Source organism: Rhinichthys klamathensis, unplaced genomic scaffold (assembly GCF_029890125.1).
Source record: "Rhinichthys klamathensis goyatoka isolate OS25496 unplaced genomic scaffold, OSU_Roscu_1.1 h1tg000114l_1, whole genome shotgun sequence".
In the NCBI taxonomy this organism is placed as follows: Eukaryota; Metazoa; Chordata; class Actinopteri; order Cypriniformes; family Leuciscidae; genus Rhinichthys; species Rhinichthys klamathensis.
Window position 1 is genome coordinate 3,034,057 of NW_026606651.1, and position 22,855 is coordinate 3,056,911.

Here is a 22,855-nt window from a genome sequence, read left to right on the forward strand (position 1 = left end):
TACTTGAGACTTGACTCGGACTTGGAAGTTAAAGACTTGGGACTTGACTTGACTTGAGACAGATGACTTGAATGACTTGAGTGTTAATCACATCATGTTTTCAGTTTGAATATAAAATATATAAATTATAAATAAAAAAAAGAAAAGTTGATCCAGCTGGAGCGCAGGCTGAGAATAGCGTTGTCATGACTGGATCACGACCATAGACAGTATAAGAAGTGGACAGAGCCATCTCATTGGAACTCAGTTGAAGCCCATTTTTAGCGATTTTTGAGCACTTCCGTTCCTGACGCGCAGACTCAAACCGACTCAAACTAAGCTTGATGACGTGAGCAACCTGTCTGACAGACGTAAATCTTCTAGTAGCTGTGCGTGAAAATTGCCAACGTTAATCTTGCAGAGACGGGGAACTTGAGCAAAGAGTCCTTTATCGTGAGTGAGCAGGAGTAAGTATTCCGTTGCTTTTATGGACTCATTATCTATGGGCTTCTCCCTTGACGGGACGTCCCCCCGATTGCCTGCGAGCTTCTCCTCCTGTCTGTACGGTAACTTCTGTACAGCGCGACAGAGAGTCGAGTGGTTATGACGCAATCGTTAGCCTATTTTTACTAAATCTGTTTCTACGGGGCCATAATGTAACATAGAAGGTAATGGAGCCCTTTATACATTGTCGTGTTTCTTTAGAAATAAATAATGGACAAATGGAGTCTTTAAACGCCTCAGATGTAAAGTTATTCGCTGTCAAAGTGACGCCAAAATGAATGGGAGTCAATGGAAATGCTAACGCAAGTGAAGTTCTGCTACAACATGGCGGCACCCGGCCGGCTTCAACTTCCGGTCGATGGATTACCCCCTTGATCACGACAGTATCATCAGTCATGCCCTCTCGTACCTTACGCACACCACGCCCACTTAGGGCCCTTACATAGTCAACGCATCGGTACGCATACGCGTGCGCAAGGCTACACATCGCTACGCTTCGGCTGCCATTATGCGTCGATGCGTAGCCAAATGTGTCATCCTAGTTTTTGATACGCGACGCGCCGATGCACGCAATACTATGCGTTGTCGGTGGGGGCGACATTGCAAGTAATGTACATAAAAAGGTATATTATTATGTTTACAGAAGAAGAAGATTTGAATACAATGGCGGGCGAAGAGGAAAAGTTATGCGAGCTTGTTCGTATACATCCTTTGTTGCCGCCGATGTAAAATCACCAATATGCACTCCTCTTCAGTTGCCATTTTGATCTGAATATTACGTGACCCGACTCTGACTCTACTACCCCCTGCTGCGCGATCGGTGTATTGCATTTCACGCATCGCCGGTGACGCTTGTGTACTATGAAAAGGAGCGCGTAGCTCGCGTCGCTCGCGTTGCTTGCTCGCGTTGCTCGCGTTGACTATGTAACGGCCCTTAGATATCACATCAAAATGTCAGCCGGAGGGGTACCGAGGGTCATCGCTTTCGGCTTCAAGAATTATTCACAAGATGGCAAAACACGAACAGCGCTTTGCAAGACATGCAACATTAACATTGCGGACAGCCAGACGACAACCTCCAATTTTGTCCGTCATTTGAAGAGCCATTCTGCCCAGTAAGTGCTTGTCAATTTGTTAATGTTATCTGGTTAGTTGTTACTTAGCTAATGTAATAACAGCTAAAGTAGCCATTAACCCTTTCACACGTAAGTTTAAACTATTCTAACTGATCCCCCAGCGTGAGTTTTTCACTTTCAATGCGACCGTTATTTAGAACCTGTCACTCACTTTAATGTTTCCATGGTGACGTGTCATTGCATGTCACGTGACACAGCGCAACCACAACACAGCGCTGAATGAATGATGATCTGCTTTTATGTCATTTTTCCTGTTTTATTCAAAATGTTCACAAATGTATTAGCTATAACATGAAACACTGATATTCCGATTGTCAAATATGTGCAAGTGGATTTGTTTTGTTGTTTAAACACCTGTATAACGATAGCGTTAGTTGAGCTGTTTGTGCGAATGGGCGGCGCCATGTTAGTTTACAACACGTCAATTTCTCAACTTCTCACGAAATACATGAAAGTAAGTGTTACTGGGAGAAGAATAGGGTAAAATGTAAAGCTACTTACACAATGTTTTTCTGATATGAATAAAACGTGTTGTCTTATTATAATGGAAAGGATTATTATTGACGCTTCACGCTTCCATAGACATCAGTGTGTATTTTACAAACTACAAATATTTTTTATTATTTTGCTAGTATGTGTATTTAAATGTCTGAAACCTAAAATAAAAATTATGTGGTTGAAAACACTGAACAGTTGTGATATATGACAGCACTGAGAGCGTCTGTCTCTGGCTCGGCGCCAGCGAACGCGCGACAACACGTTTGAATTCATTGATATATACACAAAGCAGAATAGTGGGTCATATGTCTAATGCTTTTTGAAAACTTAAGGCTTTCTTCTTCATAAAGAAGTCGGACATCATCACATTTTTGTATACATTTTTATTTCTTTAAATTAGTAAGCTACAGGACACTATCTTTCAAAACATGACCTGCGCGAAAGAGAAAAGTGAATGAATACGTCATTGTTCCTAAATGCACTTCCGAATGCGCCTCTGTCTATTTCAAACCAAACTGACGCCCATAGATCAAATTCTGCAGGTAAAATTACAATAATAAGGTGACTTGACTTGGACTTGACTTGACCTACTACAGGACTTGACTTGAATTGACTTGATATAGCCTGTGACTTGACTTGCCCAGGAAAAAAATACTTGGGACTTACTTGAGACTTGAAGGTTAAGACTTGAGACTTACTTGAGACTTGCACATGTGTGACTTGGTCCCATCTCTGGTATCTTCTTATTAAACTGTCTATACACTTACAAAGTTCTCAATGCTTCGGTTTGCATGTAAGGACACTCATTATGCTGCCGTGTTAGTGTGGGGCTAATTTGAGCCTTGTTAGTGGTATTAACTAGCGATCTCTTTTTGCTTACTCGATGCCCAATATACTAGCGTTATAAGCTAAACTGTTTTTAGAGATAAAACTCTTTACATTCGATTATCATGAAAACAAATTTCAGGGAACGATTTAGTCTGTACCAATGTGTTATTACACCCGAGGTTCATTTTGCACCGGAGTTGTCCTTTAAAAGACATTAAAAATCAATTAAATGTCTAATATCGGTCGATTACATTTCAATAATAATAATTTAAAAAAAAAACGTATATTCCATTATTAAATGATTTGAAGAAAGAATGTCAAACAGGTTTGGAACAGCATGCGTAAATACTGATGGGTGAACGATCCTTTTAAAAAAGCTTTATAATATACATAGTTTGGAGGTTGTCTGTTTCTTCACATTAATTTTACATGCTCTTGCCGATTCTAGCCAACTTTAGAATTTCAGACTCATTCTGTGGCAGAACAATCAAAATTGTTTTTAAGTTCTAGAATGAATGCTAATCACTCGTCGCCCAAAGCTAAGTGCTTCCTGTCTGTCTCTGCTCCCACAGGAAGCTGTCTTGGGGGCTGGGTCAGCTGACGGATGGTGTGATTGGTCAGGATGACTTTGAACAGAGAAGGCAGTACCGGTTGTGGCCCGGATATGACTACGTGGGCTGGAGGAACGACAGCTTGGGCCCTGGATTTGTAGAGATGGAGTTCCAGTTTGACCGACAACGAAACTTCACCTCTATGAAGGTGAGAGTGGAGGAAGAGCTGTGGTGATTACAGTGAAGCACTAAAGGAAGTAAACAGGACCAACGTGTTAAAGCTGAGTGTAAAGCTTGTACTTTTAATGAAGAATTTAATTAAGGATTTAGTAAAAAAAAAACTGTTTATTATTTCAGTGAAATTATCTTAATTGTATTTTTGGAGCCACTTTTCTAAGTTAATGAATCTTTGATTATGGAAAAGCCCTCTGGTATTCGTGAACATATCACACAAAATTAATGTTTTTAACTTAAACATCAATGTTAATTTATTCTATAACTTGCTCAGACAAGGTCAGCATGAAGTAAGCACTTTCATCACACTAGGCACACGTTAACTACAGTATGCTGACCGGACGTCCCGTTTTCCCCGGGACAGTCCTGTATTCCCTGGGACAGTCCCGTATTTCAGCTATATCTTTAGCATCCCGATTATTGAAAAATCATATTTTGTCCCGTTTTTTTTTTTTTTTTTTTTTTTTTTTTTTCTAAATTGTCTTTGCTAGGTGATCCTGAAACAGAGTAGCAGTCTTCTGTCACACGAGAATAGCCTAATAAAAGGTTGCCAATCTCATCACAGTATATTTTTGAAAACAAAATTACCATCCAAACACAATTTGTTATCAATTTATCTTGCAGTTAGGAAGGCGGGATATTAGAGAGCGCGGAGGAGATCAAGTCAGACGCAGAGATGTCAAAGAAGCGTGCGTACATTTAACTAGGATCTTCAAAAAGAGTTTATCAAGTTATTATGTGCTGTAAGTTGTGACAAAAATAACTCAATGTTGTATCGCGTTGAATGACGCGCACCAGAAGTGCTCTTAGACAGCGCGCAGTCCCGAATTCACTTCTCTTTGAAGTGTTGTCAAAATGCCAATCATGTGGAGTATCTCAAGTAAATACAGTCGGTTATGGCTTAAGTGAATGTAAACAGCTCAGTGAAAACCGGAAATGTGTCAGTATATTAGATCCAAGCATTCGGTCTTAAAGTGACAGCAGCCTAAAATACCTGTCTTGTGTCGTTAATCTTAATCAAACAACAAAAGAGATTAAATAAATGTATACATGTTAAATAAATCCTACTGTACCTGAAAACTTAATTGAATTTGTATCGCTATCATTTTTTCCTATTGTTTGTAATTTGCTTATTTGTTCTTTTTTTATATAACAAAAATAACTATTTGATTTATATATTGTTATAATGAATCAAAATTTCTCATATCATGAAATTGATCCTATTGCCCACCTTTAGTAACATTATAATACATTATAATAATCTTTACTGTTACCTTTGATTGATTTTTAATGCTGCTGTAAAGCCAAAACAATCTCTGTTACTTTAATTTCCTATTATCACTGTAAAGCTGCTTTGAAACAAGCTATATTGTAAAAAGCGCTATATAAATGAAGGTGACTTGACTTGACTTTAGGTGCTTAATCTTGAAGTTATGATTTTATATTAGAAATCATATGTTTATTGAAGCCTGGTCACTTTGTTTTAGTTGCTTTGTATCTTAAAGTCAGCATGAAATCAGAGTTGATCTTATTTACTTAAGATTTACTTGTATACACAACCATCCAAAAGGTTGTCAGTACATTTTTGTAATGTTTTTGAAAGAAGTCTCTTATGCTGCGTTTGTACATTATGCGTGGTACATTTTTTTTCTGGATTCTTTGATGAATAGAAAGTAGGTTGTCCACAAGGGTCTGGAAACTGAACATAATGTTCACTTTTCATTATATCCCTTTATGAAAGATAAATGTCACTTATGTTGACTTTAAGCTCTATTTATAGTGAACACAGAAAGGCTTCAGATGTTAACGATGCTTATCTATCCTCTCTTTGACAGGTTCACAGTAATAACATGTTCTCTCGGGGTGTGAAGATCTTCGCATCCGTGTCCTGCGCTTTTAAACTGCATCTCATTTCTGAGTGGGAAGCAGAGCCGGTGGAGTTTCACACCGTTCTAGACGACCGGAACCCAAGCGCCCGTTATGTGACCGTCCCGTTAAAGCACAGGTCGGCCACGGCTCTGCGCTGCCGCTTCTACTTTGCTGACACTTGGATGATGTTCAGCGAGATCTCATTTCAGTCTGGTATGAAATGAGAACAGCTCACCTCTCCCTCCCACTGGTATTCCCAGTATTTCCTCATTAAAATTCAGCCAGAACTGTGAAATGCTTTTCATATCATCATTCCCAATTTATTAATTTCCACTTACACCATCGTTCAAAAATTTGGGGTCGGTGAGATATTTTGAAAGTATTTTATGCTCTCCAAGGCTGCATTTATTTGATCAAAAATACAGCAAAAAAATAGTAATATTATTACAAATGAAAAAAATCGTTTTCTGTTTGAATATATTTTAAAATGTAATTTATTACTGTCACACAAAGCTGAATTTTCAGCATCATTACTCTCGTCTTCAGTTCCACATGATCCTTCAGAAATCATTCATGCTGATTTGCTGTTAGTAATAATTATTATTAATGTTGGAAACAGTCCTGTTGTTTAATATTTTTGTGGAAATCATGATACATTTTTTCTGGTTTCTTTGAAAGATAGAACGTTCAAAAGAACAGCATTTATATTTAAACATTATAAATGTCTTTACTGGCCATTTTATTCACTTTAATCCATCCTTGCTGAATAAAAGTATTCATTTCTTTCAAAAGCATCTTCTCATCACTCATAGTGAGACCATTTACTTATTCAAGTTTAGAGTGATAAATGTATTTTAAAGTGGGTGTAAATTGAGGTTTAGTGATTTCCTGTGTTTGAACTATTTTCCATTGCAGCAACTAATGCGCTTCCTACCCAGAGGCCTCCAGTTCGGACCCCTCCTTCATATGAAGTTAACAGCAAAGTATCAGAAACTACTCCAATAACAGGTAAGGCGTTGCAGTGTTTTTATTGTCAAAATGAAACAAAATTTGATTCATTTACTTTCTTAATACATGTTATTTCAAAGAAAATTAAATGTCTGTTCAACCAAATCATGTAGAGACTGTTTTTCGTGATCCAGTCAGTTTCCGATGAATACAAATGGAGGAAATGTGTCACATTATGGAAGTAAAATGGGTTGCGTACACCATTTCCTGTTGACTTTAAAGGAATACACCTGACTACTGTACTAACTTGCGTTCTACACACTTCACTTGAACTTTAATAAACCGTCTGTGTTTTGACAGAGGACCGGACGACACCCTCAAAGACGGGCTCTCCTGAAGAGGGCAGTACGTCGATTCTGATTGGCTGTTTGGTGACTATTATTCTCCTGCTGGTGGTGATCATCTTCCTGATTCTGTGGTGCCAATATGTGTGCAAAGTCCTGGAGAAGGTGTGTGCAGGGTGGCCGCGGGTCCTTAAAAAGTCTTAAAATGTCTTAAAGTTTTCCTAATAAAAGGCCTTAAAAAGTATTAAAATGTCTTAAATTCAGATTCGATGGGCCTTAAATATTTCTGGTCACATTACCGCTAAAATTTCTCCAGTCTGACGGACCCAATGTCCGTCAAATAACCAGTGAAGCATCGAATCGCAAGAATGATTATGATTTTATTACATAAACAGTGATTGATAATGATAATGTATTTCTGGTAGTGCTGTTGAGACTCGCCCGTCTCTGTGAGAGAGTTTATAGTGAGAAATCAAAACAAACGAGCATAACCGCACATATAAAAAAAATCACAGAAGAAACATACTGAGGTAAAAATTCTAACTGTTTTTTTATTTACATATGATATAGTTAAAGTCCCACTCCGATCATATTTTGAGCTATTTTTAAACATTCCCAGTGGTCTTTAAATTATGATTATGCCATTTTTAGCAAAAATCACAAAACCTGTGCCGTTTTCTGGGACTTTGCTTCAGCAGAGCGGCAGTAGCTCATTAGCAATTCGCCTCTGCGTTGTGGGCGGAGCCGTGGGCACGGAGATGACCCTCCCCCTGCCCGTTGCTGAGAGCTCTGTCTCTCCCGCTAGCTTACACCCCCAATACCGGTGTGGCAACAGTATTATATACACGTTAATTATTATTATCCGAAGTTAATCAAAGTCAACACCGATCATTAATTCACTCCAAGATGTCGCGTGTGGAGACGCCCAGTGGAGTTACTACGTCACAACTCCAGTCTATTTTAGCTGGCATTTTAGCGTCTGCTACTGATTCACAGCCATTTGAATGTAGAAATACTCAGAAATACAACTTTGAGCTTATTTTTCTCAAGATATGTCCTCTAACATCAGAAAAATGCCACAAGAACATGTTAACACCTAGAAAAACATTATTTTCATCGGAGTGGGTCTTTAAGTAACATAACATTACGGGAGCTATTTTGCTGAATATTCTCACGATTGCAAATGTAACATTGATTTTAGTTCAATAAACAAGTAGTTAATATTAAATTACTTCACTGACTTAGGTTAAACATTAAATATTGCATATACGTATGTAATATAATGTGTATTTCCATCACAGGTTTGGTCTTAAATTTCATTCAAAGTGGCATTAAAAAGGTCTTAAAAAGTCTTAAATTTAACTTGTTTATATCTGTAGACACCCTGTGTGTGTGTTTGTATTGCTGCTCAACAATACCTTGGTCTACCTTACTGAAAGGATGAGCATAGCTGAATTTCAAATGCGTCTGAGAAGTTGTGACACCCCCCACCCCATGTTTTCTGGGCATATAAGTAGCATATTTGTATCCCCTGCTGTGGTTCATATTACAAAGTGACTTGTATAAAGCATGCAAAACATGAATTCGCGCCGAATGAGAGAGGTACGTGAGCCCGGTTTTATTTGTATAGCGCATTTCCCACACAACGGTAGTTCAATAAAATGCTTTAAATAAACTTGTTTGCTCGGTTTTGGGTATAAATGTTGTTGATAATGAATGCCATTATAATTTACGTTTGTTTTTTCCTTATTTTTCATTCCTGTTCTTTTCTGACTACCATTACATTTAAAGGATTTGTTGTGAGGGAAACTTAAATACATATTTATAGTGTTTATAATGTTGTAAAAGTGTTTTTAATGTTTGTTTATAATGTTTGTTATTTATTTACCTGTATTTTACATTTATTTCTGGCCCAATTTTTTTTTTTTTTTTTTACAATGCAATTTTGACCCTGTGCGACTTTGTTTTGGGAAAATATGTTAACACAAAAAGTCTCTCTCTCTTTCTCTCTTAGGCTCCAAGGCGTATTTTGGAGGAGGAGGTGACGGTGCGTTTGTCCTCTAGCAGTGACACTATAATCCTGCAGACTCCCCCGGTGCCCCCGCGCGTCTCCCTCGACCCCCCTTACGAGAGGATCTTCCTTCTGGACCCCCAGTATCAGGATCCCGCTGCGCTCAGGAACAAACTTCCAGAGCTGTCTCAAAGCGCAGAGGCTTCTGGTACCATCATTAAACACAAACACACACACACTAGCTCTGTCTCAAACACTATTGTTCATCAGTAAACGGGCTACTGATCACTTAAATCATTGGGCATTATGTAATTATTTATGTAAGGAAGGCACAATATAAAAAAGCCAAGGGATATAAGAATTTAAAAAAGTATAATTTTACGTTTATTTGTGAAATAATCAGATGCTAATATATACACAGTTTGGGGTCAGGTTTTTTTTAATGATTTTGAAAGAAGTCTCCCATTCTCACCAAAGCTGCATCTACGTTTATTTGAAAATAGTGATATTGTGAAATATTATTACAGTTTAAAATAAATGTTTTCTATAGTAATATGTTTTAAAATGTAATTTATTCCTGTGATCAAAGCTGAATTTTCAGCATCATTACTCCAGTCTTCAGTGTCACATGATCCTTCAGAAATCGTTCTAATATGCTGATTTGCTGCTCAAGAAACTTTTATTATTATTATCGATGTTGACAACAGTTGTGCTGCATAATGTTTTTTGTTGAAAACATGATACATTTTTTCAACAGAAAGAACAGCAATCTTTTGTAACATACAAATTGTCACTTGCTGAATAAATAATAATCAAAAAAAAAAAAAATATCGTATTCACCCCAAACGTTTGAACAGTAGTGCAAGTACTTGTACATGTGAGGACTAATTTACATAACTGGATTTTAATGTTAATTTTGCTGCGCAGTCTGGGATTGTCTAGGATGCATGCAAAGCTGCCTTGTAATTTGGCCAAATATTATAAGACTATAAGCATATTTTTGTTGCCTAATGGTGCAGCCTTCATGTCAGGAGCTCAACTTTGAATCCTAAGAATAATGCCCAGATAGATATCCTAGTAGGTTTTGGACCAGAGCTACTGTGAAGACTTGCAGTACTGAATATACCTCTCCATGGTGTCCTTTTTAAAACTAACCTCTCGTTCCATCTTTTACCCTTTTAAAATGAACTTAGTTTCGTTGACACTTGTTTCCTCGACATTTTGCATGCTGCCTGCCAATGCACTTTTCCCTTTCTTCCTCCTCTAGTCTTGCGTTCTTTAGCCTTTGCTCGCAGTCTATGACCTCCATCTGATCTTGTTACCAGACTGACGGACTTTGCGAGGGTAAGAATCGATGCTAGATTTTCCTTTGCTCCTTTTTTGACACCCTGCAGTCTTGCACCCAGTCACCTCAGTGTTTTGGTTGAAATAAAATGACTGAAGTTGACATTTTCCTCTCTTCTCATCTTCTGCTTTTTCTGTCTCTCTCTCTCTTCCTCTTTCTCTTATTCTCAACAAAGCTCTAGTGACTTGATTGTCAGGATTTCAAATATTGCAAATCAATGATGAAGAAAATAAACAGGGTGACATTAAGAAAGAGATGCATGAAATGAAGGATATGCCAAAATGGTAACACTTTACAATAAGGTTTCATTTGCTAATATTAGTTAACCGCATTAGTTAACAAAAATTGACAATGACAAATACTTCTAAAGCATTTATTAAAGGTAATGCAATTTTAAAGGTTCCTAATTTTGTTTAAATAGGTTTACATGCATCCAAAATCAAAATGATAAGCACTTTAATTTTCTCATAATATACATTGTAGCATTACCTCTTTTCTCACAATGTCTGTAACTGTTCGATAAAGGATTCAGTCTCTCTAAACCCCTTTCTGAGAGCCTACTCTGCTCTGATTGGTCAGATGGCCCAGTCTGCTGTGATTGGTCTACCGCTTACTGCACATGTCGGAAACTAATTGCTTATTATCTTATTAGTGATACGATCGATAACGATGTCTTGGGTTTTACCAGATCAAGCCGAGTCCTCATCCTTTGGAAGTGAAACAAAGTAGATTTGCTTTAGCAGCACAGAAAACAGTGTCTTCTTGACCATACTCTTCCAGGACTCAGCTACATCTACAGTGATTGAGGGCGTGTCAAAGTAGACGTTGTTCGCGGGCGGCCAATGAAGACCATATAGGCTGGAATTATCCAAATATGTTAAAAACCTACATAGTTTTGTGCAGGAAGTAAGACTGGATTTACTGACGACTAGGCTGTTCAGATTCAGTTCTTTCTTTTAGGAGACAATAACTCCATTTGTCATTTGTCATAACTCCATTGCACTACATGAAAGCTAATATCTGAAAAAGCACAATAGGGGCACTTTAATGGATTTGACCTAACATGAACAAACAACGAACAATTATATTTTTTTTAACTATTTTTTTTTTTAATTTGTAAAAAAAAAAAAAAAATGATCGTTGTTAATGTTATTTAATGCTTTAAAGGTGAACTATGCAGGTTTTTTACCTCAACCGAACAGCTTCGGAGTCATTGGAATGTTTATATTACTCTTTTCGGGTTGAATGGTGGTCGTTTCGCACACCCCTATCGCATGTGAGCGGAAAAAACACACTTGCAACTTTGAGCTGGCGGGCCGCCGGCCGCAGCATCAGGAAGTGTCGCGTGTTATCAGGTCTCGCTATGTAACGAATTGCTTTACGGCAAAAAAGATCTGATAAAATTCTGATAAAATAAGCATCAAATAGAAATAACCCGGCGCCGTATACATTAGGGGTGGAACGGTACATGTATTCGTATCGAACCGAAACGGTACGGGCGTCACGGTTCGGTGCACGAATTTACACGGAGAATACACGGTATAAAAATAAATAAAACTCGCGTGCAAATTAATTAATGTAATGCGGAACTACTGTTAGATACGCTGGTTCTTTAGGGACACATAATCTGTAGCCTACCATCGGCTTAGCTCTGAACGCGCCTTCAAACGTTGGCTTTATACGCGCGTCCTATTCGCTTTGGACTAGCGTAGAACTAGACGCGAATTTGACGCTCTATTCGCGTTTGGTGTGACCGCATAATGAACAGGCTGCGATGTCAAGATTGCAATGCTGGAGTGTGTGTGTGTGCGAGAGAGAGAGAGAGAGAGAGAGAGAGAGAGAGAGAGAGAGAGAGAGAGAGAGAGAGAGAGAGAGAGAGAGAGAGAGAGAGAGAGAGAGAGAGAGAGAGAGAGAGAGAGAGAGAGAGAGAGAGAGAGAGAGAGAGAGAGAGAGAGAGAGAGAGAGAGAGAGAGAGAGAGAGAGAGAGAGACGCGCGGGCGCGATCGAACTGTGTGTGTGTGTGTGTGTGTGTGTGTGTGTGTGTGTGTGTGTGTGTGTGTGTGTGAAAGAGAGAGAGAGAGAGAGAGGCGCGCGATCGAACAGTGGAAACATAAAAAACATACTCCGTCATTTTGTTCATACAGATCTTAACCAGCGCCCCATTTTTTGAGAATTTTCTGAAAATGACATACCCAAATACAAATGTCTGTAGCTCTTAAACCCTATGGTCCACATTCATAACTCTGATCTTTTTTTAAACTAGACACTTGAAACTTTGTTACCCAAGAGTCATTATTACTCAAAGTAGCATAGGAACAGAGTAAAACAAGGTAAAATTTACATGAATGTGACTCACGATTTCTTTTAATTAACTTCACTTAGGGAAAAAATGATCAGACTTTTATGTTAAGGGCCTGAAAACACCATAAAGATAAAATTGAATGTCTGACCATGTTTAGATTCAAATTTGAGGATGATACTCCCAAAAATGTAGTTTCTGTAAGCTTTTATTCAAGAAAAGTATAGGCGTCCTTTCCAAAATGCAATTTGGAGACTCCAAATGGACACCTGGCACCCAAACACTTTACATAGGGAGTAAACACTATAGGTCTGCAACAACAATTCAGAACTGTTATGCCCTTCAAACCACACAAGAAAAAAACGATTTCAGCACAACATTTGAACATTTTACCAAAATTATCTTTATTTTGAACAATTCTAATAGCAAAAACAGTGATTTCTCACTACATGTATAGACATTGTAGTGTTCATTTTAGTGACAAGTGTTCATTTTCCAACTAATGTATAAAATATATAAAAAGAAAAACATAAATGTTTTAGAACATTTGTAATTACAAACGTGGTTTTTACCCAAATAAATTGCAATAAACTGATACTTATAATGAATATCCTATTACTTCCTGTTGCTCTTCGTCATTTTCTGCAAAAAAACCTTCAAATCTCTTCTGTAGTCGACGATCCATGATACAGATGCTCAGATATAAGCTTTAGAGTAAATCCGTGCATTTATGCAAGCTCCATGTGTCAAAACATCGCGTTTATGTGTCTGTTTACATTCTGGTCGGCTAACTATGTGTGTGCGTGCTGCGCGCGTGGCGAAAGCGCACATGTGAATGAAAACTTTGCGCAGTTGAATTTGACGAATGTGCTTGCATGAACTGTCTATCACTGCAATAGATTTTAGTTGGCTAATACTCCCATCAATCAAAACGTAGCTCAAAGGACATTGGATAGCATTATCCAGGCTTTTATCCAGTCGAAAGCCCAGCTGCGCGATGGACAGCGCGCTCAGCCTGTCAGGGACTCTCTTACTGTTTTGGTCTGTAACAGAGCCTGTGATTGAAGAAGAGAGAAGTAGGATGTATCATTCGATCCGGAAGAGTCTAAACTGCGGGGGTGAGATGGCTTTTGAGTGTTGGAATATGGATTAGAATCGATATTTCTTTGAAAATGAACATGATGCGAACTCTATCTCGAAAACGCTCATGAAAACAAAGGAGGATATTTCATTTTTTTCCCCTATTTTTCGTTGTTTTGGATTAAAAAGTGGGATGCATTTTGAAGAGTGGACCCTTACATTGAAATGTATGCTGTTGTTTCTTGGATTCTTCCGAACTGATCTGAACCATACGAGATGAAAGATGAGTATAGCGGTTCATTTTGCTCATTTTCAAATGAGCAGTCCTTTTGCATTTTATTTAACCCTTTCCTCTCTGGTGTATTGATTGCAAAAACAAGTCTAGAACATGGTTCTTGAGTGTTTTAGCTTTCAAATGATGCATAGTTTATGATAGTCAGATGAATATTTGTTATAAAACAAAGCTTAAAAAAGGTAATAAAAGTATAGCCACGCCCTCGACGGCCCGCTCGCGGGCCGATGCGGGTTAAGAAGTTTTAAACCTGCAAAGTGTTTACTTATATTTGTGTACACTCGCAATAAAACACAACATTGTGCTTTTGTCACACTGTAAACTCTTGTCAAACTGTAACCTACAACTGTCACCCAACCAAAATCACACACACACACACACACACACACACACACTGTTTTAAAAGCAAAACATATTTATCCAACTCCATTTCAAAACAGTCTGTGGGTCCCATCATCTTTTGGACATTCGTCATATTGCATTGGTTTTCATTTCTTGTCCTCGGAGGACTAATCTTACACATTCTACATTGATTAAAAAAAGAAAATCGAATGTTTTTAATGGTAGTATTATTTTATACAGAAATCAATTATTTATAATTCAGATGAGAATAATGTTACATTGTCAATTAATATTGTTAATTAAAATTAAGGAAAACAAATATATTGATCTGAAATATAGCAAAATAATTTTAAATGAATAGTACAATTACCAAACATATCGCAAGGTCTTTTTGTCTTTTTATAAATTTAATTAATAAACTAATTATATAAAACTATTGTCAGTGCACTGCAAATAAACTGGTTCTATGCCTTTATTAATAAAACTTATTTAAAAAATGCAATGCCTTCTGCATTTTTGTTTTGCTTTTCCCTCCATTGTACCGAAATCGTACCGGACCGTGATGTCTGAACCGAGGTATGAACCGAACCGTGACTTCTGTGTACCGTTCCACCCCTAGTATACATGTGGTGTTCGAGGCGCACATACAATACAGACTGCCGACAGTTAAACAGGGCGTGCAGCTCTTAAAGGGGCCACACCTTATTTCCACTCGTCACAGTGTCCATCCTACTGAACAGGTACCGGTGTACAGGGGGAGGGGATCCGGCCGTGAGTGCGAGCCATCTCTGCGTGAGTGCTATTCACGACAGTATAAGTACTCCACAGCGACTCTAGGGGTCGCTGTTTGACAAAAACGGAATTCCTGCATAGTGCACCTTTAACTAATGTTAAATAATGAAACCGTATTGTTAAGTGTTACAATTAAAATAAAATAAAAACAGAAAACAATGGGTTGATATAAATGACAATTACTGACATGTTGACATCTCGTTCTCTCTGTAGCCTGTAGCGGAGGATATGCCGAACCCGACGTTACCCTGTGCACCCCACACCAGTGTTTTCAGAGCAGCGTGCCGCACTACGCTGAAACTGACATCATTAGCCTGCAGGGCGTCACCGGCAGCAACATGTACGCCGTTCCGGCCCTCACCGTGGATTCCCTGACGCGGAAGGACATCTCGGTGGCCGAGTTCCCTCGAGAGAGACTGCTGTTCAGAGAGAAACTGGGAGAAGGCCAGTTTGGTGAGGTGAGTCTAGATGAACCACAGCAGGACGTTTTATAGTCGCTGCTGTTGTTGTTTCGTAGACTCACTTCTGGAGCCACTTGGATTGTCTTTTATAGTTAGTTGGAATCTTTTTGCACACTGTTTATGCTTTGTTTTATACAAACAGTGCTGCAAGGCCTAATGTTTGAGTGTTTCCCAGAAAACCTTGTTATTAGTGACCACGCATGACTGTAATGTATGGCTTTATTAAGAAAAACATTGGAATAATGTTTTGCAATAGTGTTACTGATACTTTTTTAACACAGTTGATCCTCATTCTGTTACTATGGTGGCAGATTTATTAATATTATCAATGCTGAAAACAGATAATTGTCTAAGGATTCGATTAATCTTTTGTAACATAAATGTCTTTACTGTCACTTTTGATCAATTTAATGCATCCTTGATAATATGAAGTATTTAAAAAAACATACTGACCCCAAACCTTTGAATGGTATTGTATATATGGGTACTATGATTACTATGGGTATTTATATAGTATGGTATTCCAATTTTTCACTAAATCAATCAAAATATAGCATGATAATACAATAGTACGTTATGGTATTTTTGTTGTTAGTAGAGCCCATGCAAGCGTGTTTTCATTCTCACGTTGTGTAAGTATGATGCTTCACATATGTTCATTCTCTTGTCTGCTGGCATTGCCGTTTCCAGGTACATTTGTGTGAGGCCGAGGGTTTGGCAGAGTTTCTGGGAGAGGGTGCACCGTTACCGGAGCAGGATGGCAGGCCGGTGTTGGTAGCAGTTAAACAACTCAGAGCGGACGCCACGAGCAATGCCAGGTTTGAAGAAAAAAAAACACTAACATTTGATTGGAAAGTTGCATCATGGAGTGAGGCTGCCTTAAATACTTCTAGGAAGTAGTTATGGAGGTGCTTATGTAATTAGGATGTGTTGTGCTTGGTTGGAATAAAATTGATTGGCGCATGAATCAGCCAATCACATGGCAGCAACTCAATGCATTTAGGCATGTAGACACGGTCAAGACGAACTGCTGAAGTTCAAACTGAGCATGAGAATGAGGAAGAAAGGTGATTTACTGTAGGTGACTGACTTTGAACGTGGCATGGTTGTTGCCGCCAGACGGGCTGGTCTGAGTATTTCAGAAACTGCTGATTTACAGGGAAATTCAACCGCCTCAAGGGTTTACAGAGAATTACCTGAAAAAGAGGAAATATCCAGTGAGCGGCAGTTCTCTGGGAGAAAATGCCTTGTTGATGCCAGAGGTCAGAGGAGAATGACCAGACTGGTTCCAGCTGATAAAAAGGCAACAGTAACTCAAATAACCACTTGTTACAACCGAGCATCTCTGAATGGATTGAACCTTGAAGCAGACGGACTGTCAGCTTAGAACAGGAAACTGAGGCTACAATTCCCACTGGCTCACTAAAACTGGACAATAGAAGATTGGAAAAACGCTGCTTGGCCTGATGAGTCTCGATTTCTGCTGAGACATTCAGATATTCGGGTCAGAATTTGGTGTAAATAACATGACAGCGTGTATTTATCCTGCCTTGTATCAACAGTTCAGGCTGCTGGTGGTGTAATGGTGTGTGGGATATATTCTTGGCACATTTTTGGTCCTTTAGCACCAATTGAGCATCGTTTAAACACCACAGCCCGAGTATTGTTGCTGATAAAGTCCATCCCTTTATGACCGCAGTGAACCCATCTTCTTCTGATGGATAATTACAGCAGGATAATGTCACAAAGCTCAAATCATCTCAAACTGGTTTCTTGAACATGACAATGAGTTCACTAAACTCAAACGGCCTCCACAGTCTCCAGATCTCAATCCAGTAGAGCAGCTTTGGGATGTGGAGGAATGGGAGATTCGCATCATGGATGTGAATTAACGCAGTTTTGAAGGTAAAAGGGGGTTCAACCCGGTACTAGCAAGGTGTACCTCTCCATAAAAATGTCTAAAATTGTTTCAGAATACATTAGGGCTGTAGTCAACCAAAGAAATCCTTAGTCGACCAAAGTCCTGTCCTGCGCAACGATTAGTCGACTAAAAAAAAAAGACACGATGTTTTGATTGAACATTTTTTAACAATTGTCATAGCATTTATAAAACAACAACGAAAAAACATCAAAAATACATAAAACTATAATAATAATACAATTCTTTTAAAATTAAGTGATTTTTTTTTAACTGCAAAGTTAGGAGCTCTGTCCTAGGTCTAGTAGGCTAACAGTCACAATCGCGCACCTGACCACACCACACGCTACACAAAATATAACTGCTATCTGCCACAATGAAAAATCCTAACAAAAGCTCTCGTTTACAGGCTGTAGCCTATATTCTTCTTTACTTGTCTTTCAAAGCTATGGGTTAACTTTTGTCCAGCCGATCTAGGAGTTTTAAAACAAACAGACAAAAAAAAACAAAGAGCCTAAAAAACAATCCTAATAATAATAGGCTGTATTGTAGGACGGCATATAGGTTTATTTTCGTTTTGTTACATTATTTAGGCTATTTTCAAATGCATCAAGTGTACAAATAAAAACAAAAACATATCAAGAAAACACAATCTATTGAGTCAGCATGATAAAGCCGTTAAAGGGACTGCTCACGTCTTTTGCGCGCTCAAGTTCGATTTCAAATGTAGGCGCGCAGTGTGCACGCTCATGATGGGAGCAACGCGCTCTTTTTTTTCCAAGTGCGTCCACGCTAACCTGGCCCTAGCCAGATGAATTTCGCTCCGCCTAGCTTCACTCACATCCATCTGGAACCTCTTCCATTGAGAGTGATTTCCCCAACCAACTTTATGGTTTAGCCAATCAGGACGCAGGGCGGGAGTTTCATAGATGTGACGTAGTGGAGAAGCGACCGTGAGACTGTTTTGATTCAGACAACAATGGCGGCTCGCATCGAGGAAACAAGCGTTAACATTGATGCTGCTATTTCATCCGTGTTGTCCAATCTACCTAATATTGTTTCATTAAAAGAACATCAGAGAACGGCTCTTAAGGCTTTTGTTGGTGGAAACGATGTTATATAGATCAGTGCCTTCTCCCGACCGGATTCTTCAGCGTCACGGGTTGGCTTCGGTGTGAGTGGTTGAAATAGCACGTCGATAAAGATGACAGACAAGTGGCTTATCCAATCATATGCAAGGATTTTTGATAAGGCCCAGCCTTCTGAAACGCCATTTCAATGGATCGGTTCCAGATGGATGTGAGTGAAGCTAGGCGGAGCGAAATTCATCTGGCTAGGGCCAGGTTACTTCCACGCCGCATCGAGATAAAAACATATAGAGTATAAAAACATAAAAACCGAAACAAGTAGCATTCTAACTGAATGAATACAGCTAAACTACCTATATCCCTTACTGAGCACGAAGCAGCAGCGCAGCCAGCCACAGGGGGGAACCGAGTGTTCTATGTGTGTGCGCTAAACTGTGGCGCTGTTACAAAATAGCCTAAATTAAAGCATTTAAAGTTGGGGATAAACCATAGGCTAATTATATTTAGAATACAGTAATATATAACTGCTTATAAAGGAATAAATATCAAGGAGTAAATCATTGAAAATTTCTTTCTATTGGTAAAAAAAAAAAAAAAATTTCAACTGGTCGACCAATAAGAATGTCAGTCGACCAAGATGGCATCGACCGATTAGTCGACTAAACGACTAAAGTTGACAGCCCTAGAATACATAGTCATCAGTCATTTTCACTATTCAATATTATTTTCACATCAATATTTAGTGATGGATGCTTACCTATATCCTTTCACCTGATCCCATGATAACTTCTGACTTTTGTGTGTGTAGAAATGACTTCTTGAAGGAGATAAAGATCATGTCGCGTCTGAATAACCCGAACATCATTCAGCTGCTGTGCGTGTGCGTGAGCTCCGACCCGCTCTGCATGGTGACGGAGTACATGGAGAACGGAGACCTCAACATGTTCCTGTCCCAGAGAGAGCTGGAGAGCACACTCACACACGCCAACAACATTCCGTCTGTCAGGTGTGTGTCCATCATTATGAAGAACCCTGACATGTACAGACTTTCATCTCCAGACGGGGGTCGATATCGCTTTTCTAGTCAGAGTCAAGCTTAACATTCTTAACCTTTGAATTCTTCAACTTAACCTTCAAGTTTCAAGTCAGCTCTCAGTTTATGATGGAAATGTTTCAGATTACAGGGTTAAAATGAAGCCAGGCTTTCACGTGAGACCTCTCAGTCTTCAAGTCGTGATAATAACATATAAATAAGTCATTTCAATCTGTTCTTTTTTTGAAAAGCTGAATTAAAAACCTACATTGTAAAAATCTTATTACAGGTACTAATTTTGAAAATGAATTACTAGTCTCCTTTGTTTCACACCAGTGTTATTTTAGTATTTTTATTACTATTATGCTATTTATTAATAATTTGCATTTTTTATTTTATTTTTATATTTTCAATTTTCATTTTAATTGTAGTTTAAGTGTTATGTTAAGGTTTTTTTATATTTCTATTTAGCTTTAATTTATTTTTTCAGTTTGACAGTTCTTTAGTGGTTTTAGCACTTCAAATTAAAATTGTGCATTTTAGTTTGTTGCAAGGCAAAACATTCTTTTTAGGTTTTATTCAAAGATTTATATTTAATTTAAGCTTTATTTTAAATAACGGCAGCCATTTTTGATACAACATAGTTTCACTCAAAATACATTTAACTGAATACTCGTGCTGCTCTTTTCTATACTTTGAAATTTAATGTTTTAGGGAAGTTTTCCTCCTAAAAGGTGTGTGCGTGTGTGTGTGTGTGTGTGCGTGTGTGTATATATATATATATATATATACATATATTAGTGCTGTCAAACGATTAAAATATTTAATCGTGATTAATCGCATTAATGTCATAGTTAACTCGTGATTAATCGCAATTAATCACACATTTTTATCTATTCTAAATGTCTCTTGATTTCGTTTTGTCCCATTATTTTTTCTCATTTTAATGCTCTTATCAACATGGAAAAGTGGATCGGCTTGCGTTGTGCAAATGTTTTTTATTGAAAACAACATTGGCATATACTGTGTTCAATTTCACACTAACATTTTCACTTGGAGCAAATAATCTCTCACACAATGTAACACTGTCCATCAATAAAAGGGTGAAAGAAATACTGACGAGGTCCTGATATTGACGAGGGGGCGGAGAATTCGCATCAGCTGTGTGTGTGTGCTTGGCCATCATGAAGTGGTATTTCAGACTGGACGTGCTGCGATGATGATAGCTCAACTTTCACAACGACAAAACACACAGATCACTTTGGTCTTGTCAATGGAACCATTTGGCGACTTTTTAAAAGTAAACTTTCCATTCAGAATCTTATTGGCATCCATTTCGGCGTCTCGCGCTCGTCATCCACTCAAAACGCAAAGTTAACCTACTATTTGGCCGGCTCGCGAGCCCAAACAAGTGTGTGCTGCGGCGTGCCTGTTATTTTGTTTCCGGTCTAGCTAGATCCGCTTGCGCTTTGGTCGATGAAACAACAAAACGTCCTCGCGCGGCGCAAGCCATTGAAATGAATGGGGTTTCATAGCGCATGCCGCGTCCTGTTGCAAAAGCATGTGAAAAAAACTACAAAGTTTGCTAGGCCAAACGCGTTAATCGCGCGGTATAAAAATTGACGCCGTTAAAATGGGTTTGCATTAACGCCGGTAATAACGCATTTAACTGACAGCCCTAATATATATATATATATATATATTGATGATACTGATTCAAAGTCATGTTTTAGTTCACATCCCTGACTCTTTTATTTCTGTTTCTTTGCAGCATTGCTGACTTGTTGCACATGTCGGTGCAGATCTCTTCTGGGATGAAGTACTTGGCTTCTCTGAACTTTGTGCATCGTGATCTGGCCACACGGAACTGCCTCCTGGACCGCCATCTCACCATAAAGATCTCTGATTTTGGCATGAGCAGAAACTTGTACAGTAGCGATTACTATCGTATACAGGGGCGCGCTGTACTGCCTATACGCTGGATGGCCTGGGAGAGCATCCTACTGGTGAGGGAAAGACAAGCTGTTGATAAAAGCAAAGGTGCATGCATGTACACTACCGTTCAAAAGTTTGGGCTCAGTTAGGTTTTCTTTTTCAGGGTGGTGTAGTTCAGTTCGCTTTGTTCATTTCGTCCGTATCAACGTTTCCACAAAAATGTAAGCAGCACAACTGTTTTCAGCATTGATAATAATAAGAAGCGTTTCTTGAGCTGCAAATCAGCATATTAGAATGATTTCTGTAGGATCATGTGACACTGAAGACACTGAATATTCAGCTTTGCATCACAGGAAGAAATGACATTTTAAGACATATTACAATGATAAACAGTTATTTGAAATTGTAAAGAGCATAAGAGACTTCTTTTAAAAACATCTTACCAAGCGCAAACTTTTAAACGGTAGTGTATGAATTGTTCCAAAGCTATTTGTTTTGACTTAACTATTGGCTGGAGCGGCTTTCTTTCTTTGTATCGGTGCATTACGGGATACATGTGTGTGTTTTCTAGGGGAAGTTCACAACAGCTAGTGATGTGTGGGCGTTTGGAGTAACTCTGTGGGAGATCTTCACTTTATGTAAGGAGCAGCCCTACAGCCTGCTGTCTGATGAACAGGTCATCGAGAACACCGGCGAGTTCTTCAGAAACCAGGGGAGACAGGTACACACATTGGGTCTCATTCATGAAACATTTGTAAATATACGAGTAAATATGCGAGTGATTTACGCGTAAAGAGACCTTCCCGAAAACTCTTCTCCTGATTCACAAATACTTCGTAAACGTCAGATGTGATAGTGAAATGTGTGTGTGTGTTAATGAATTCCAATCAGTCGTAAATGGGATGCGCTTGCACTTTCATTCTCAATTACCATAAATCCCGCCCATTAAATCTGACTGACAACTATATATGGGCATCACATTATGACATGAATGCGAATGAAAAAAAAAAAAATTCTCAGATGCAGAAATTGAAGTTTTATTATCAGAAGTTCGTTCAAAACGCCACATTTTATTTTCAAGCGTACATAGTGGCGTATCGGGTCCTAAAAAAGAGGAAGCTTGGCAGCATATTACAGATGCAGTTAATGGAGTTTCATCTGTTAATCGAACATTCCCAGAAGTGAGAAGAAAATGGTTCGACATTAAGCTTGAGAGCAAAAAAACGAATTAGTTCACTTCGGAAAAACAGTATTCAAACTGCAGAAGGACCACCATCGCAGATGCTATTACTGGCTCTCATAATAAGAAAAAACGTATGTAATTACTATATATCATATTTTTTCAAAATGCTGTGCAAATATGTACCC

At 38.5% G+C, this 22,855-nt stretch overlaps 1 protein-coding gene across 1 annotated transcript in view; it reads left to right on the forward strand.

Moving 5' to 3' along the window:
- Window positions 1–22,855, forward strand: part of ddr2l (discoidin domain receptor family, member 2, like) — a 46,627-nt gene that overhangs the window by 22,457 nt on the left and 1,315 nt on the right. Inside the window, exons 7-16 of the mRNA XM_056254775.1 lie at window positions 3,518–3,704; window positions 5,566–5,812; window positions 6,515–6,607; window positions 6,908–7,056; window positions 8,906–9,110; window positions 15,266–15,510; window positions 16,204–16,331; window positions 19,328–19,525; window positions 21,324–21,558; window positions 22,059–22,208. Coding sequence (XP_056110750.1) covers window positions 3,518–3,704; window positions 5,566–5,812; window positions 6,515–6,607; window positions 6,908–7,056; window positions 8,906–9,110; window positions 15,266–15,510; window positions 16,204–16,331; window positions 19,328–19,525; window positions 21,324–21,558; window positions 22,059–22,208 — 1,837 coding nt within the window. The remainder of the gene's footprint in view (window positions 1–3,517; window positions 3,705–5,565; window positions 5,813–6,514; window positions 6,608–6,907; window positions 7,057–8,905; window positions 9,111–15,265; window positions 15,511–16,203; window positions 16,332–19,327; window positions 19,526–21,323; window positions 21,559–22,058; window positions 22,209–22,855) is intronic.